This window comes from Dysidea avara, chromosome 15 (assembly GCF_963678975.1).
Source record: "Dysidea avara chromosome 15, odDysAvar1.4, whole genome shotgun sequence".
NCBI lineage: Eukaryota > Metazoa > Porifera > Demospongiae > Dictyoceratida > Dysideidae > Dysidea > Dysidea avara.
Genome location: NC_089286.1, coordinates 2,199,346 through 2,219,766, shown reverse-complemented (window position 1 = coordinate 2,219,766; position 20,421 = coordinate 2,199,346). Strand labels below are relative to the sequence as shown.

Genomic DNA, 20,421 nt, shown 5'->3' with positions numbered 1-20,421 from the left:
ATTTATCACGGACGCACCAAACAACACAAGAAGGGACCACCTTTCTGACTCCTCCTCCTAAATATCCACACTGCCACATGGTCCATTGCCAGTAAGCTGCTTTGCGGTAATCACTGGGTTCATACTGCCTCCCATCCCTGTAAACATCGCTGTGATGCACTATTGCAACAGATAGTACATCTCTATTGAGAACAATAGTCTCAAACATCTCGGTTGTTGTTATACAAGGCCAGGATTTGCAACAGACGTTCTCTTGTGATGTTGGCATAACGTGATCAAGAAAATAAGTTGTATTGTACCTTGTTTTTACATGGTTTTCGACTGGAGCCACAGCCACATATCGCACTGCAATGGACCCCAGCAGTCTTGCACGGGCATTTCCCTTTCCTCTGGCAGGTCAATTTACACTGGCAGATTATATCCGCTTCCTGCCAGAAGGATGAAATATACTGTACAGAGTCTTACCTCTTCGCTGTCGCTGTCCGCAGAATCCGACTCGCGGGCTTGCACGTGGCTATCAACAACTTCGACAGCCATACTTGAATAATATATGGAATTTTGCATACCCATTACACAATTCATTATGATGCAAACGGATGTAAACATTGAAATTTGAATGGCTTCGTAAACAGCGCATTGTCCCTTTAAGATAAGCTTGATTGCTATGCAATGTGTATAATTCCAAGAAAATGTCTACCATGACCTTAAAACTATGTTTAGAGTAGTGATGCACCAATACCACTTTACCAGCTGATCCGATACCGCTACATTCTAGAAGGAAAGTGGCCAAAACCTGGCCGATATCAGTACTTTCCATAGAGGATTTTTTACAAGGTTGAGCTAGTATTTCCAATGCTAATATTATTTCTTAATGGCTTTATGGATGTCAATCAGCTATCACATAATATGCATACATGACTTATTGTTAATAATCATAATAACTAACTTCTTTAAATGAAGTCATGGTTATATCTTCCCTCACAATGCTTGAAAAGACATCATACATAGTATCTGTTAGGTATCGGACACTAGAATCATTACCAATATCGATCCGATATTACCAAAAATGTCAATACCAATAGGAGTATCTGGTATCGGTGCATCACTAGTTTAGAGTGTACTCTAATCCCAACCAAAACCATGCAGCATAGCCGTAGCACATCCAAGTGAAGCAGGGTTATCTGGTGCATTTGCAAAAAGTTATGAGTCCATGTGAAGTGGATATCAATACTAATCAGATAGGAAATGCAACTGTCATAGAATCTGTGCACGTGGAATATTTGTATTGAATTATGAGTTCAAAATCAATATGCACAAATAATGGCATAAAAGCTCACTTTAGCTACCACTGTACTAAGATATCCACTCATGGATGCACTCAGGTATCATAACTTTCTGTTCCATAGGCAAAATTTGATCATCGTACTGGAGCACCTACTACCCCTACCTGTTGTGTGAACAATAATGGAGTACGACACGGTCAAGGGACACACGCACACACACACACACTACACTACGTATCCACACAATCCTACAACCCACACATGATTGCATGGAATATCCATACTTCTGGTGGGTCAAAATAAAATAATCCTACCCTCTACAGTCTCTTGGGCTACTACACAATCTACAGCAAATAAAATAATGAACCATTAACCCAATTCATTTGGCCATGAATACAACATCAATAAATAATTACTGATATACTAATTCATATCATATCGGTGGCTGATATAAGATTTTTGACAATATCAGCCTGAGTCGACACTACTGCTGCCAGTACGATACACCAAACACAGGCCTGCCAACTCTCACGGGTTTACCGTGAGTCTCACGGTTTCACTACCCTGCTCAAGGGCAGTAGATCAAATCTCACGGTTTTTGAAGCCTGCTAACTCTCACGGTTTCACTAACCTTCGTTGGATAGAATCTCACGGTTTGTAGCGCGAATGTCACGGATTTCAAGTTTATAAAGTCGAGTTTTTTTTTTTTTGGTCTCAGCATAGCATCTACCGTTTTTTTTTTACTACACACTGCAATACTATAATAAAAGTAACAGAAATCTCAAAAAATTTTTACTTTCCAGGTTGGCAGGCCTGCAAACACCAACAATCAACTCAATTATCTCAAGGACATTACAAGGGCAATCCAACCATCCTGAGAAAAACAAGACTGTTTAACTATTGACAGTAAGTGTGAACAACTGAGAATTTAACAAATAAGAGTGGAAATGGACAAAGGTAGGTCCATGATACACGGATTGTAGCTTCTGCGGTTAGTGAAAAGGCACATCTCAGGAAGAAGTGACATACATTAGTGAAGAAATCAAGCTCATAGTTCTAACTAAAGTCGAGTTACACTTGACCACAAATCAGTCAGGCAGTCAGTTAGCAGAAAATTCTCTTGAATACAAATTTTTTTATAAACAATTTCTGGAAGGGCCATACAACTATGGAGCACATCGAATCCTATGGACAAGGGAGCTTACATCATCCTTACGTGCAACAGGGATACAGACTGGGCCACCACTCCATCGTTTCGTGTGAAGGTAGCAGTGTCAGTCAGTGCAGAATGCCGTTTAAGTGAAAGAAGAGCTTGAAATGATCCGCCAGAGTAATTTTGTGCAACTAAAAAAGGTAGAAAGGGTCTCCTGCTGTGGCTGTGCTACTATTATTCCGGCGTACCATTCAACACTGATTCCATAGCTTCGCTTCACCATGCCAGTAATATGATGCACTTGAGCGTGTGCCCTCTTATTAATTCCTAATAAAGTCAATTAAAAGTTACTTTATATAGTACATGGCGGCCATGTTTGAATTTCACTGTTTACGGAGTTACATGCTCCCTTGTCCATAGGAATCGATGCACTTCTGCCCATACCAGTAACTTTTGTTCATAAGAACACAAGGCAAGACACAGTGACTTCTCTATTAGAGTGCTCAATCTATTGTAAAGCTTAGCCACCAAGGTGTAATGGTAATAGTAAACCACATAAAATGATGGGACAGTTTCTAAATTACCTGTACATCTTGACCAATAAAGAGGACAACCACCTTATGACAGGTTCCAGTATAATTACATAGATACTATAAATTGAACACTGACCTTATATACATCTTTCCTCTGAGGGTTCTTATACTATCAGAACTATCGTCAAAGGTAGCTTATGTCCAACCTCAGGGTAGGTACGAATCGATCGTTTCGCGAGCGATTATCATCAAACACAAGGATACAGATTCAGCATCGAATACGAAGCTACCATGATTGCGTGCACGTGATAACTCTATTCTTAAAGTCTCACACACAATAATTACAACACTCCCCGCGGTTGGCGACCTTGGGGAGACCAACTAAAATTACATGGCTAACAGAAAAAATGGCCTAACCTTCGCTACAAGAAAAATCAAATAGTCCTATTTGTAATAAAAGTTTCTACGGATCTGTTCTCCAATTATTGCAGCACGACGACGTGGTCTTCCTGTTGCATCATTTGTTGTATCTAATTCGTCAGATTAGTTTAGCTTCTAGTGGTTCTGACTCCGTTAACTCAGTTTCAATCTCTGTAAGTGGGCATACAGATACAATTTCTCCATCCAAATTGCCAAGGGCCTTCTGCTTCGTGTCAAGCTGCTCATTGATTACGGTTAAGCGTGATACCTTTACTGGATCAGTAGTGAATGATTCTTCAGCTAGTATAACCTCCACTTCTCGACAGAGTTTAGTGACAACACCTTGATGTCCTCCTCTTACGGCTCTCAGCCTCTCTAATTTCCTTCTGTCTTCGTCTTCGCTCATTGCGAGCGTGTATACCTACAAAAGAAATCATTACGAAACAAAAGTAACACGGTGAAGAACGTCACCTTCTCTGGTACCGTTTGCGATAGAGAAGTAGAGTATTATCGCGCCACGTTACTAGGCGACTCACTTTTCATCAAACACAAGGATACAGATTCAGCATCGAATACGAAGCTACCATGATTGCGTGCATGTGATAACTCTATTCTTATTAAAGTCTCACACACAATAATTACAACATATACCATGCCATTGACCGCCTCTGGCCAATCAGAGACACCTAGATAATATTACATGTTAAAGTGGTTACAACATTAATGCTTCTCACATTTCCAAATATTCCAAGTGCCTTAGAGCCGACATTCATCCTCGAAAGATCACTATAGTGTGATAGTCACAGTGTTCAAATGGACTGGACTCCTCTCCCATGCTGTTGGGGCCGATCACCAACACCTGATGAGATTATGTGATGCATAAACTGATGAATACTTCTAACAATCAATATAGTTAGTTATTCATGTGACAAATACTTTAACTGTACGAAATGTGTATATCCTATCCTGTTAGAGGCTGAAAGACAGAATGCAACAATATTACCCTAGACTATTACAGCTCCAGTTGCTGCATTGATGAATTTGTGATAATTCTCTAACGTGGTATTCTTACACTCTACATAACTACATGAGAGCTACAATACACACTCACAAGGGCTGCTGTGAAGGTGTAGTCCCTCTCATCTTCAAACTTCATTTCTCCAAGCACCTCTACCTTGCCTAATAGGGGTGGACTAACATTCTCCATGATGACTCTATCACAACATCATCTCCCTTCACCGGTGTCCTCCCCAGGGTACTTTTAACCCAACTATCCGGGTCACTCCATCGACGATAACTGTGTGTGAAACATGTGAACATAATAACAGTATAGCAATCAATACACTACACTACACTACACTACACTACACTACACTACTAATACACTACACTACACTACACTACTAATACACTACACTACACTACACTACAGTACACTACACTACACTACTAATACACTACACTACACTACACTACACTACACAACACTTCACTACTAATACAATACACTACACTACTAATACAATACACTACACTACTAATACACTACACTACACTACACAACACTACTAATACACTACACTACACTACACAACACTACTACTACACTACACAACACCACTACACTATACAACACTACTAATACACTACACTACACAACACAACACTACTCCACTACACTACACAACACTACTAATACACTACACTACACAACACTACTCCACTACACTACACAACACTACTCCACTACACTACACAACACTACTCCACTACACTACACAACATTACTAATACACTACACTACACAACACAACACTACTCCACTACACTACACAACATTACTAATACACTACACTACACAACACAACACTACTCCACTACACTACACAACACTACTAATACACTACACAACACTACTAATACACTACACAACACTACTAATACACTAGCAACACTACACTACACTATTAATACAATACACTACACTACACAACACTACTAATACACTAGCAATACTACACTACACTATTAATACAATACACTACACTACACTACACTACACAACACTACTAATTAGGGCTGGGCGGTATTGGAATTTTAGTGTTCGGTATATCGTGTAGGAAAATATCGCGATATTGCTATTTATCATGATATTTACAGGTGACTGTTATATTAGAGTGGTTGACTGTTCTATTAGGGTATCTTGATCTTCTATAGTAATTTTGGGCTTGCAAGCACCAGGCACTTGTCTCCAGTAGCATCACATGATTGTTAGAGGTACAATATAAGAATCTTCTGGCCTTTAAAGAGCGTCACAAACACTTCTCGTTGGTGGAAACCACGGTAATATCGATATCGTGATAGTATCGTTTCACTGAAATCTAGACGAATCAGATATCGTTTCGTTGCGATTTATTTTTAAACAACATATCTTTTGTTTTCTTTTTGCGACAAAAATCTTACATACAAAATAGAGTGGCTTCGGAATCACACCTCTGTGCCCGACCCCTTTCTTCTTCTTTTTTTGCGGGTAGGAAGCCACGAGACTAAAAGAATTGTTGACGCTAGCAGAACTCGTTCTAGGTAGTTTGTCGTTCTTACGTTGTTATCCAGTGTGATTTTGCTAACTGTGACTTACTGACCCGCTCATTACGACCTCTACTCGATCCCCTTGATCGCTACTGCAGCTGACTGATCATCTCGCTGATCATAGTACTGTCGGTACATATCCGAGGCCTGTATAGCTATAGCTGAATTCAGTTTCTCAGTAACTTTCCCACAATCCAGCGGCATGGCGGACTCATCACGACCTTCAGGTAAAAAGCGTTACAGACGCTATTATCAAGACGAGAGTATAAGGATACCTAGAACCACGGAATACAGGTGGAAAAAGCGGCGTGCTAGAGAGATACAAGAACAAAGTGATACAAGCAGTAAGTTTGTTGTATAGCTAGCTAGCTACAGACTATCAGGCAACCACAAATTGCAGACCCGGCATTATGCACAACAAGTGTTCTTATTTACATATAGTAGCTATACCATTCATCATGCTAGTGATGCATGCCTAGTGATTCATCTTTTTTACTTGGTTCTAGCACAGGTTGCTAGCATGCCTTCAGTGTAATTTCAAAGTAAGTAATCATTCATCAATACTGTGATTATATATACCCATTGTTGTTGCACTACAAAGCTATATATTTTTAATATGACTAATTACTGTATGCATTAATGGGTAACATGATCCTTTTCATGTATGCATGCGTGTGTAGGTGACAATGATGATTCCATGGAAACCTCATCAATGGATAGCAGTACACCCACAATCAACATACCTGATGAAAACGAGCCAGCACTAGAATCACCCAATTGCGACAGTGTCATATCCAGAAATTTCAGAATTAGGCTGGTCTGCGGGCAGCCTAGAATCAAATGATGAATGGTCGCAAGAGGTGTCATCACATTTTGAAGAAGAAGAGGAAGAAGAACAGCAAAGCTCTAGTGAAAGTGAGGATGAAAGCGGAATACCTTCGGAACTTCGTTTCATGAATAAACCTTTCCATGATGGCAGCAGCATAACACTTTGTACTGCTATATTAGCTATAATGAAGTTTTGTATTTGTAATCATCTGTCGTATAAAGCTATGGATGATCTTTTGAAGCTTTTGAACTTACTATGTATTACACCCTACTATGTATTACACCCAACAGTCTTCCAGGAAGTACATATCTACTCAAAAAGTTATTTTTGAAGTTCAAAGGAGAAGACTACACAAATAAAAAAATTTGCTCCAAATGTAATGAGGACGAAGAAACCTGTTGCTGTGAAAATAAAATGTTGGGCAATGTCATAGCCATTCCAATTGAAGAGCCTATTGAGTCTATAGTGAAAAGTAAGTGATGTCTTAAGATTATTTATACTGTGTGCTGTATGGCATGTTAGCTATAGATGACGTATATATGATCTTTTAAGGATATGCAGTATGCATGCATTGTTGATAGTTCATATCTTAATTTCAGATCACTGGTCAATCCTCCAACAGCCAATACACAGATCTGCAGATGGATTGCTAAAAGATGTTTGATTTATACCCAACAGCTTTGTTCCGCTTAGAGACAACCACTATATAGCAAGATAATTTTTCAGCCAATAAATATATGTGACCGGATTTTGGAAAATCAGTTCTAATGTCACATTTGAAATATATATGCCATTCATTGTGTCATCATTATGAAGGTTATACACCTGTTGAAAATTTTCACAGTAATTCAAGCTGCTATCTACAAATTCTACTCATTGTTAAGTTGATTGGAAGCTTAAGTTCCACATTTTGGCTGGAATAAATTTGAATTCAAATGTGACATTAAGACTAAAATCCAGTCACTATGTAACTGCAAAAAGGCATATATACAAATATCTGTCTAGCTATATTTTATATGTGACAGTCCTATATACTCTGTAGCTGATTTATACTTACTGTCATCCGAGTCATTCCGCACAAAGGCGATACCGGCGTCCTTCTGCTCCCTAATCTACTTTTTACCAACCGATCCAATAACAATACATTCCAGAAGGAAATGTGCCCTTACCTGGCTGATACCGATACTTAGTCAAAGAGGCTTTGTTTACAAGAAACAGCCAGTATTTCTTAATTAGTTAGCCTACTTAATATGCTTGTTAAGGTTCTATAACACTTCTTGTTGGCCATCAATTATGAAGATTGGTTCTCTTATAATGCGTATGGCTTCAATGTCCTATTTGGTGACCTAATAATGACAATCACTAGCTTCTTTTAATGAATTCATGGTTATTTGTTTCTCTGTAGTAACCTCATAATGCATGCCACTATCTTGAAAAATAACCAAATGACATTATCTGTTTGACATGTTACTGTCAGCTAATCTGTGGCTTATACCTGTCAACGCTAACAAAGTACATTGGAGTTTAATTGTAAGGATTGTACAGTACGTACATAAATCTATGATTGTACCATTATAATATGTACATACGGTAAAATTCAAATTTAATTATGTAGGTGGTAGACTTCACGGAGATGACTATTTCACTATATGATTCCTTATTGTGGAAGCTTGACTCGTACGTTTCACTGATCATGTATGTAGTGAATATGTAATGCATAGATCACCTGCTTAATTTTACAGAGAGTTTTTGGAAAGGAAGGGGTTTCCATTTAATTCAAATAGATGGAGTGTTAAATTCCTTAAGGTAATTATGACAATGTGCCAAAATATATATATCTCAATAAAGAACTTTTCACAGAATATTCCAGTTCAGAAAAGTGATGTTGATTGGGGTGTATTTTGTTGTCAGGTGAGTGTAGCAACACTTTAGGTGATGGTAACTTGATAAATCTATCTTTGTAGTAAGCAAAGTGTTTGACATTTAACCAAGAATTGTGCTTTACCCAGGTATGTACTAAGTATTTGTAATTTTCACACAATAGTAATTTGTGGTATGGTGACATACCCATGATTTGGCGAGAAATGGAAAAGGAGCTAACTGACTAAACTCTATTGGCCACGTAAAAGGTTATTTGTGGGTGTTTTCAAAATTATACCATTTATAGCTATAATTATTGTGCATAAGTTTAACACCTGACTTAATGGAAACAAAGTTAACTGTAAAACAGCCAAAGGTTGTACAGTCTTCTGAACAAAGTACATCTTCACCTATGACCAACTATAAGGATGGTGTATCCACTTGTGTTTTGTCACCGTCATTGAACAAATTCACGGTCTGTACCAACAGATCATCAATTGTAGCAGATTACAACTGTCTGTATAAATCAGCCAGTTTAAATTTGTCATCAAGTACAGTGTGTAACACCCCAATTGTCAATACCAGCAAATCATCCATACGAAATAACTGTTTATCTCAGCCAGCCAGTACAACATCAACTTCTGTACCATGGGCGGGCTGACATCAAAGGTTTAAACTTTCCACCAAATTTGCAATCATTGCTTCCTAGTGATTATTCATATCTTCTAGAGACCTATGAAGACATGCCCAAAGGTGGCTTTATAGGGGCCCCTGCAGAATTCTTCAAAGCCAAGTTCTTCATAAAATTAGAATCTGAAAAGGCAGCATGCAAATGGATAACTGATTTTGAGCAGAAATCTCAAACCACTTATTGAATTTTGAAAGGCTCTAAGACAACAGGGAGTCTAGTCCTCTTCAAAACTGTTAGACACTGCCAGCATTATCACAAATATTTTCCTCCTGGACAAGTACCAAAAAAGGGAGAGCTGTCTTTACGACAAAAGAAAACAGAATGTCCAAGTAGACTAACAGTACGTGTGTACTGTAACAGGCAAAGGAATTCACAAAAGGTGCCCTCAGCAGACTATCTATGTGAAGTTGAAATCACTTATAATCACAACCATTTAATTAACTCTGCCCATGCTTTAAGCTTTCGTGACATTTCAGAGGAAACAAAAGCCAACTTTTACAAGTACTTTACATATGGGCATTCTGCTGTATCCGCAAGACATGAGCACATACTTAATTGCAACTTCATTTGCAATTGTCTGGTGGCATTGCTCTTGTGGAGAGGCTTTTAGCCGATAGATCTATGAACCCTAATGTTCGAGATGTTTCACGCTTATTCCAAGCGTGGAGATTTCAGCAGCATGGCAGTGACAATGGGGCAGATATGTTTGACCATCTAGAAGAAATTGCAGCATATAATAAAGCTCATGGTGATGGTGGAAGAGCAGCTGTGCAGCGGTTTATTGGTAAAAGTGATTCAGATGAGGGAAGACCACTAATACTGGCAATTTGTAGTCCCATAATGTGTCGTGCCCACAAGTATGTCAGACAGTCTGCTGAATTGGTGTTCATGGATGCTACCTCTAGCCTTGATCGTTTTAGTTGCCCCACATACATACTTAGCACTGGATCAGCTGCTGGAGCTGTTCCCTTAGGGGTGTTTGTAGTTTCCAATGAGACTACATCTACACTTACTGTTGGTCTTGACTTGTTAAAGTCAATAATGCCACCAGATGCATTTTTTGGGAAAGGTAGTGACACTGGTCCCATCTTGTTTTTAACTGACGAATTAGCTTCACAACATGAAGCATTAAGAAATGCATGGCCCAATGCAAGACAGCTTTTGTGTCTGTTTTATTATTTACAACGCTGGTGGAAATGGCTTTGGGAAGCTAAGCAAGGAGTTAACATTGATGACAGAAAAGTGATCATGGAATTTGTCCGCAAACTTGTGTACGCAGAGACCCCAGAAGACTTGAAAAGAACTTTGTCAAATGAAATTAAGGATCCTTCCAGCAAGATTGTAAAGTATCCTAATGTTAATTTTGAAGCGCATGAAAGAGATGGAAGACAACGAAGAAGAATGGGCAATGGCTTATCGTTCTTATTTGTGTATGCGAGGTAAGCACACCAACAATTACTCTGAAGCTAGTGTTAGAGTTCTGAAAGATCAAGTTTTTGAAAGGACAAGAGCATATAATTTAGTTCAGTTATTTCAGTTTTTGTCCACAACTTTAGAACTGTACTTTGAAAAGAGACTGCTTGATATTGCTCATAATCGTCCAAGTCCTCATCTGAAATTACCTTCTGAAGAAATTGAAAAAGTCAAAGAACCTGCTATATTGGAAAGAGTGAGTGATACAGTGTACAAATTTGAGTATGTGAATGACTGCACAAGGAACTACTACATTAATGTAGAATTAGGTATGTGTTCATGCCCAGTTGGTATATGTGGTAGTCCATGCAAATATCAAGCGTTTGTGCTTCAAGAACTGAAAATTCCATCAGTAACCTTTGTTCCTGAGTATTCCTCAGAGGGTAGACGCTTATTTGCTGTAATTGCCTTGGGAGAAAGTAACACACCAGATGTGTCCTTCTTTGCTAGTATCCACGAGAACAAGATGCAGCAACAACAGGCTAGTAATTTACAAGAATGTACAATTTACTCATTAGACCAGCCAGATTATTGCACGACTGTGGATGAACCTTGTGATGTTGATGAGGATGCATTGTCCTCATTCGAGAAGGAGAATGTAGATAATAGTGGGACTAATGAACTTAGTTTCGGACTGCAAGCTGTATTTGATGACATGAGTGAACGTCTTAAAGAAACTGATCCCAACTACATTAGTGGCGTTGCCAAGTTCCTCAAGAGTTACTGATCCTTGCAGGGAAAAACAATCTCAACTCCTTCAATTACTAGTGCTCTCCACACATTTGGCATGGAAGGTCAGTCACACTAGCTATACAGTATGTTTTTTTGTAATTATAACTTAAATGCAATACAGCTGGTTTGCAGAGAAGGCACCAAGGAGTGCTGATACCAGTCCAAACAACTGCTACCTCCAGACGTAGGAAGGGAATACCAAGAGGCCAAAAACCCGTTCCTCAAGGTCGTCCACCTAAGCTAAGTAAAGTGGGTAAAGTAAAATTAAGATTCATTTGAAAATAGAAAATAAATAGAAAATTAAATAGAAAATTTGGAATCTGTTCAATTTAGTCAATTTTCTTCAAGAAACAATTTTCCTGGGTATAATTTTCCTATTTTTTTACATAAAACCATGCTAATAGGAAAAGCGGATTAACTCCTGTTTAGAACCAATTTTAGATCCAAATTAAATGAGTAAATCAACTAAGTAAAGTGAACTATCTATGAAAAAGTTTAAGTCAAGGAAACCCCACAATTTACAAAGTAATGTTTTCAAGAACACTCCTAATGTACAAATACATTAAAGTTTACACCACTGTTACTTTGACATGCAATTCTCATAACATTGTTATTGGTTCAATTTTTAGCACATTAGCTGTTAGAATGTGAAAAGGTGTGTGTGTGTAGGGGGGTGGGGGTGCATGTGTGGGTGTGAAGGTGTGGCGTGAATGTGTATGGTGCATCTGAGAGTGCACATACATGCATGTGTATGCGACCATTTAGTCCATCTAAGTGTTAGTTGCCAGCAGTGATTATGTTCCTTTCACCTGTTGAAGTATTAAAAACTAATATAATACATATTTTCAAATAATAGCAATTACCTTGTTATTGAACTGGTCACACTTTCTTCATCATAAAAGAAATAATATACAATATATATTTGTACAATTATAGTTCTCACAAGTACTATCACACAATCATGTTCCCGTATCCATAGTGCCCAGGTTGGGTAGATGGTACAAACTATGGGGTACTCTAAAAGTATCTCCAAAGAAAACCACGCAACTTAAAATTAGCAGGTTACTTAAACATAGGTGGCACATCAGATCACATACAACCAAGTGTGTACACCAACATGACAACCTACCAATAGGGCATGCGTGAAACAGTGCCATTGCCAACAGTACATTACTGGTGGAAATGATACACGCTGGCAATGAGACTCTAGTACAGGTGTATCAACTCAAAAGTAACTATAAATTATTAAACCTTGACATACTCTAATAAACAAGTTAGTCATTGGTATTAGCGGCTACATTATAGGTATTGGAATATGCAGTGAGGCTATGCACAAGGTGGTGAAGGCAACACGTGATCCTAATTAAAGCCACTTAGTGACAGGCTCTGTCATCTGTAACTAGAGGCTACCGGTATGTGTGAATACACTGTAATTCTAGAACCGGTCGTTGCAGTTACCAGGTTCTATAGGCTGAAACACTTAAGGGAAGCCACTAGTCATCCACAAGGCAGGAAAGCTTCTATATAAAACACACGCAATAGCTCATGCGTACAAGCACAAAGTACAAATACTTGATGACAACTATACTCTGGCTGACTTAGACACTTATTAGTACAGTTGACTATGGATTTATTTAATGACAGTGACAATACACCAGCAGATAAACCATATAGAAGGACAACCTCACAGAAATATAGATGTCTCCAACATGCTGAGTTTTTCGTTGCTTTATATTTGGCCATAAAGTCAGGTGTTAAAATTCTACAAAATTAATATGAATTAACTGTAAATGATACAATTCTTAAGACACCAGAAAATAACATTTTATATGGCCAATACAGTTTAGAGTCACCTGGGTAAAGCACAATTACTATACTTAGCATTCTACAAAGATAATATACCAAGTTACCGTCACCTGAAGAGTTGCTACACTCACCTGACAACAAAGTTTGCTGTTCTAGGTGAGAGAATGTTTGGCAGAAGGGTAGAGATAGGTAGGTTGGAGACACATTGATACTACTATCTCACGTGAACCCTGGTGATTATGCTCACGTGTGTAGTTGGGTCTACTTTACTATTTTGAGCAAAGTGGACAGCCCTTAGTTCTGGTATTGTATGATTTGATTTCCATGGGTGGGCAAAAACTGACACTTAATTGATCCAACAACATGCTGAGGCAATGTAAGTGTCACACTTAAGATTAAACCACTGGGCCCACGTGCTCCTGATTTCTGTGCCAGTTGTGCCCCAGATATGCTTGGGTTTGCGTGTTAACTCCGTTTAACTGCTTTAAATTCCATTGTAAGTTTATTCTCAGAAACGGTAATTCATTTCTGTAGAAATTGTTTCAATGTCCCAGAAATATCACAGTAATAGTGTAAAAAAATGCTCATCTCATTGTTAGGTGTTATTGTTCACTGCATTCTTGTAAACAGTGAAGCAAGGAGTTTTGTACATTACGTAGTTTAGAATAACATAATCATCAACCAAATCGTATGCATTATCCTACACCTGTACCCCTGAGGTTAATCAGTACCTGGCTGGTAATTCTTGTACGGATTGCACTCAGTGGTAACAATTTTTTTAAATGGCAAAATAAACACAGCTTTACTGCCATGTTATAACCTTCAGGGGCAATCGAATACTGTTCTACATAATGTAAACAGATTTGCAAAAATGGGTCTTCCACACACACATCCAACTCTATGAAATTGGAAGACCATAACTTTGTGTTCAAGACATATAACCTTGCAAAATTTTCCATCCGTTAAGCTATGTTGGTGCTCACTACTGACCACATTTGAAGTCAATAGCTGTTTTCTAGTTAAATTAAGGTACGAATCATCAAAATGGTAAATTGGATGTGTGGAAGACTCTTTTCACAAATCCAGTCACATATAGGGTAGAACATAGCAACAGTGTAGACACAATGTAAACTGTGCTGTGGTCACAATGAACTAAAAGCTGGCTAGAATATCCTGCACAATGACATAATGGTAAAAATCTGAGTGTGTATTTACCGCCACAACTACTATTAGCCTAGCAGTGGGGCTGTTTTAAGAAGACTACTTATTGACTTCAGTACAGTGCATTTGACTGCGATGAGCAAAAGAAAGGAGCAGCAGGTGTATTTGTATTTATCTACCTTACCAATAGGGAACTGGAGGGTGAACACTTACATTTTATAACATCAATACAGAAACAATCAGCTCACCGAACTTAAACCATGGAAGTGTGTATCTCTTCACAACTTTGCCAGATCTCGTAAAAGATGACTTCTGAAACTATGTTCTAGAGAAAGAGTGTGGTCTGTAAAAGATAGCACCTTGATGTTACACATATAATACATCAGGTACATACAGCACTCTTGCAGTGTACATAATATGTAATAGCCATTGATTACTGTGTTGCTAAATCAGCACAGCTGATACAACGCAAGAACAGAGTTCATTGAACAGGCCATGCCATACATTTCACTAAATCAGTTTGTAAGAAGGAAAGCTATTCTAACACGTGCTTCACATGTAGACATAGTATTAAACATACCTAAGTTTATGTACTACATATAGCAGACATGTACAATGAGTGAATTCTAATAAACATACCACTGATATCTTTTATTAACAGCGATCAATGAAACAGGAGACTTCGACTATAAACAGTTGTGGGATGGCTAGTGTGGTTCCCAGGACGACTGTGATGGTTACGCAATGCAGTAGCGGAGATCACGTGATAAGTGGGCCCAAGAAAAAATTTATTCCTTTACTATAAGCATTTCCGGTATGGATTTCACTGATATTATAAGAATTCATCAACTGTCAACATACTTGTGGATCGAGTGTAACTATAGCTATAGAGGATTTGCAGGAGACGTTCCCGACTCACGTGTATACGCATTCATAATAAAAATTCATATTCGGACAATTGTTGGAATTTTTCGTGTAGCTAATAAGTGGATAAAGAGCTAGTGGAGGCCGAGTCTACAGCAATCTTAGCACTAAACAAAGAGTTCTAGTGCAGACATGTGTTTAACAGGTACAAACTACCATTGTAAAAAGAGGCCTTATATAACGGAATTAATATCGTGGCTCGCGAGCTGTGCAATGTATTGTGGACCATATAGGAATTTTACCGTATTAATTCAATGCGCACGTGAGACGTGAACTCCCCTTGCAAAACCTCCATAGCTTCGCGTTAAATAGCTAAAAGGACACATGGTGATGGAATCATTCTCCTATGACCTTAATGCTGCCTTAGACTTGCATACTTTGGGTGCACAACATGATAACTGGCTGCAAAAGTTGTACGAGTTGAAACATCCGAAGCTCTGCACTCTACTGGTACATTTTGAGAATCAATTAACGACTTCTATGGAAATACCTATGAGTAATGGTTACAATTTGGAGGACATAAAGAAGTTCCTTCCTTTGGAAGTGGCCAATGACAGTCATTTAGATTTTTCTGTCAGATTTGGGACGAAGAATTGAAGATTAATGTAAAGGACGAACTATACCGTGATCATGAAGAAGTTTCACTTCTTAACAATAAGATTTATTTTTATATAGAGAATGTATACTAGTCTAGCTAATTATATAGCTGAGCTGTGCGCGACAAAATACACGATGAAGACAGAAGGTGATTATCAACTGCCTTAACATATCACGTGATTTACCGCTGCATGCATCTGTGAATTACAGCTAAAATTTGTCATGGTCTTAATTTGTCATATTAGTTCATCTATAGATACCTTAATCTACCCTTTTAGCGTTGCACGGAGCATCGAGATGAATTGTGCCCAGGAATGCTGTGTGGATAAAACAAATGAATCAGAAACAATAGTAGTGTTACTGACTAACATATTCTTTTAAGAAAGGGAATTTCTGTACAAGAGCCTTTCCCACTTGTTCACAATCATGCACACTGGCTTTGGATATGTGGGCAAGAATCATAGTTGACAATACCCTGACCATGTAACGCCGATCATCAGGATAAAGATCCTTTTTGGCCAAATTCTGTTCAGTGGTTTGTCTGAAGACTGGGATTGGAAAAGGATCAGGAAGGCTATTACTTCCCTACATAAAGAAAGTATCCATTTATACATGAACATATGACCACTATTAAACAAGCATAACTTAAACATAACAAAAATGAGGTGGTTGTGTGCTTTAGTTACCTTTACTGCAGCTGGCTGCATTGATGACTGTAGCAAAGCACAATGGAAGACAACACAGACTGCCTTAAAAATACCTTCGAGTGCTGAGATGCAACACTAGAAGTAGGTGATCCAGGAGAACTATCACATGACAGAATTGATGTCTACACATGCACAAAACTCATGCTAAAGTAATATCAAAGAGATTATTTACCTCTCGACTGCTGCTGCCAGGCAGACTACTAATTGTTGACTCTCCACGTTTATCCTATAATGAAACTTATTTTAAACACACATAAAAATATAACACATACGTATATAGGAAAGGTACCATATAAGCAGAAATTTTGGTGATCAGAATATTTGGCATTTGCATAATAATTTGTAATTAGCAACAGATTAACTTGATGAAATGCATCACTAATAAAGTGGATTCTCACATGGTAGAAAATTGTGTAACTAGCCTGTCTATATGCGGCTTTTCATCTATAGATGCTGCTCTACTTCCTCGTTGCCAATGTTAGTCAAATGGTGTTTTATCAAATTGCAAGTCTGGTCAATAACCTTATGACTCAGAGAATATAATAATTCCCAGACACTTGATAGGTATCAATTGTCCAGCCACTGTGTACAAGGAGGGACCTAAGAGCTACCTGTCAATAATAGCAGTCCCTAAGTTTTTAGGAGATAGGATACATTCTTATAACTCAAGGGAGTAACCACAAATTACCATTGCCAACCCTCTGCTGTAATGAAACCATATAACAACTGTAGTAAGGTGTTGCCTTTGTAATTACATTATGGTTTGCTATGGTGGACACCGTTGGAAACTCCAGAAAACACAGAATACATATTTTTTATTCTAACCCTTCTCCACTATTATTAACTCTTGCTTTTATAGATAGGTATTATACTGCTCACTTTGTAGCAACTCTTTCAAATACCCAATCGTGATGGTTGAATCCAAGGTGGCGAGCTTTTAATAGAATGTGCACAAAACTAACCACTCTGGAACAATCTAACTAAGCTAAACTACTGTCTAATACACTTTACTACACAATCACTACAAAACTACAAGTTCTTTCTGCCATACTTGCATGTACAACCTGCCACTTGTGAGTGCCCAAAGCCATTAGAATCATGCTGTACTAGGGGATGTAGATTTTAGATAGCGCTCTGCTCTTTTTAAAGCCCACTCTATTGTAAGCAAGTATAGTAGAAAGAACTCGTAGTTTTGTAACAATTATGTAGTGAAGTGCATTAGAAAATAGTTTTGCTTAGTTAGATTGTTCTAGAGTGGATAGTCCAGTGTACATTCTATTTAAAGCTTGCTTCCTTAGTGTTCCACCATTGCAATTGCGTTCTCAATGGAGTTGCTACAAGGTGAGCACTGTATAAACATATAGTTATATTAGATTTTTTTGTTTAAAATTAGTTTCATTTATTCCGCTGTTCCATAATTCCGTGTTTTCTGGAGTCCCACACCATGGGGATTATTGTGGCTGTACAAAAGAAAATTTTTATAATACCTCTGATGGCCATGAATTCTGTTAACTGACTTGCTCCCAGAATGTTTCATGCAGCCCATTCCATTCCATGACCGGCAGCTTTTCAAGCCAACATTTACATGGGCATGCACAACCATAGAAAACTACATAATCACAAACTTAAGCTTGCACCATCTTTAAGCTGTGAGAATAACACAAAAGTGAACATATACGTGCTGATTAAATAGCACACTGATATGTAATCAGACACTCTGACAAGATTTTTTTTTCTGGGCCTGTGCAGTATACTAAAATTCCAGGAAGTAACGTAATATAGAAAATGGAATGAAATGAAATTTTAATGCTGGTAGTAAACAGATGTGAGCAGCGCACAGGAAACCGAGTGGACTTAGCAAGCTGCACAAAAGTGGCCATGGGTCAAAACAAATTTCCCTTCAAATGGATTTCTTTTACAAACCTGTTGTAAATTTGTCTTCTCCATCTCAGCCTTGATTGCCCTATACACTTTAATTGGTTGCCCAAACTTTGGTAGAATATCCTTCAAACAGTCCAGGCCAACTTGACAACCAACCGCTCCAAACAAGGCTTCTCCATCTATTTCTTGAGCTACAACGTTACAACACATAGCAGAACATACGCAGGCATCCCAGTGCCATAGTACCTTCAAAACATTGCTGAATGTCGTCCTTAAAACCTTGACAGCTCAGCCAACTCACTACATCAGTCACCGTCATGTCTTCGCTTAAACTGGAGCCTTCCATATCGACACAAGACCTGCGAGTGTTCGTAGCAAGGGGTATCGGGGGATATAACGATTTGTGACAAACCACAACGAAACAACGTGCTTTAGCGCGCTTTTTAATGGCGGTAAATTTTTGTAAACTATATCGTTTTTTTTTAACTGTTCCATGTTTTAACTATTTCGAGATGTTATACATCTCTTAATTTGATGGAGGAGGCAGTATCCTATCGTTGTTCGTGCTGCAGTTTTTGTTGTTTGTCATGGAGGGAGTTTTACCGACACAGATTGGCCCATTCTAATGAATTCAATTTTATGATGAGATGCTTTGTTGAAGGATGCTCCCAAACTTTCCGATGCTACTCGACATTTGCTTCTCACCTGTTTCGTAAGCACTGTGGAGCAGACCTTGAGAGTGAGGCTAAAAAATCGGCACACAGCAATTATGTCAGGCCAGAAGAAAACTTCCCCCAGACAGGCCAGTCAGAAAGTTCTCTGGTTGTAGAAGATGAACTTGAGGAAGACATATGTAGCATGGATTTAAGTAATACAGTTGACTTTAGTAGTGCAGATGAGATTAGTGATCTTTCATGGGTGGACCCTCCTCCAAGTACAGATCATTTTGTTAAAACAACATACTAACTAAAGCATAACAGACTATTTGTAGATCTGACAGTTCATGCTAATTTTGACAATAGTGCATTATTTTGAAAGGCACTGTGTTAAATTTCCATACTAATGCTAATTTGACATACTGTCAAAATAACATATTCTGTTAAAATGGCAACTGATAATTACATATAACAAATCTTTTGTTGTATTGATAGTGTACATGTCAAAATGGCAGAAAATTGTTCATATGACATTGTCAATTTAACATTTTATGTTAATTTAACAAGTTTGTTTTTGCTGTGTAGATTTGCTTGTGCTAAATACTAGACCATACAGATACTGTAGCTATGGCTGTAAGCAGCTGTTAAAAGCTAGCTGAAATAGCTATAGCTACAGCCATTGGCTGCAGGTGTTATATATATAGCTACAGCCATTGGCTGCAGGTATTATAACTGAAGCCATTTGCTACAGGTGAGATAGCTGCAGCCATTTTCTACAGGTGTGATAGCTACAGCAATTGGTTGCAAGTGTAATAGCTACAGCCATTGGCTGCAGATGTTATAGCTACAACCATTTACAGCCATTGCCTGCAGACGTTATTGCTACAACCATTTACAGCCATTGGCTGCAGGTGTGATAGCTACAGCCATTGCCTGTAGGTGTTATAGCTACAGCCATTGACTGCAGGTGTCATAGCTACATACAGCCATTGGCTGCAGGAGTCATAGCTACAGCCATTGGCTATTGGTGTCATAGCTGCAGCCATTGGATGCAGGTGTCATAGCTACAGCCATTGGATGCAGGTGTCATAGCTACAGCCATTGGATGCAGGTGTCATAGCTAACA

General features: G+C 38.4%; 1 protein-coding gene and 1 long non-coding RNA gene across 2 annotated transcripts; both read right to left on the bottom strand.

Moving 5' to 3' along the window:
- Positions 1-12,188: 12,188 nt before the first annotated feature.
- LOC136245644 (uncharacterized) lies at positions 12,189-14,901 on the bottom strand. The gene is made up of 3 exons (XR_010696034.1): positions 14,779-14,901; positions 12,427-12,451; positions 12,189-12,372 (listed from the first exon to the last, which is right to left on the bottom strand). It is a non-coding gene; the product is annotated as an uncharacterized lncRNA (long non-coding RNA).
- A 1,838-nt stretch (positions 14,902-16,739) lies between these two features.
- On the bottom strand, positions 16,740-19,039 carry LOC136245176 (uncharacterized). Its single transcript, XM_066036678.1, has 4 exons — positions 18,886-19,039; positions 18,682-18,830; positions 16,931-16,984; positions 16,740-16,880 (listed from the first exon to the last, which is right to left on the bottom strand). The coding sequence occupies exons 1-4, from the start codon at positions 18,983-18,985 to the stop codon at positions 16,740-16,742; spliced, it is 444 nt and encodes a 147-aa protein (XP_065892750.1). The 5' UTR covers positions 18,986-19,039.
- Between the last annotated feature and the right edge of the window lie 1,382 nt (positions 19,040-20,421).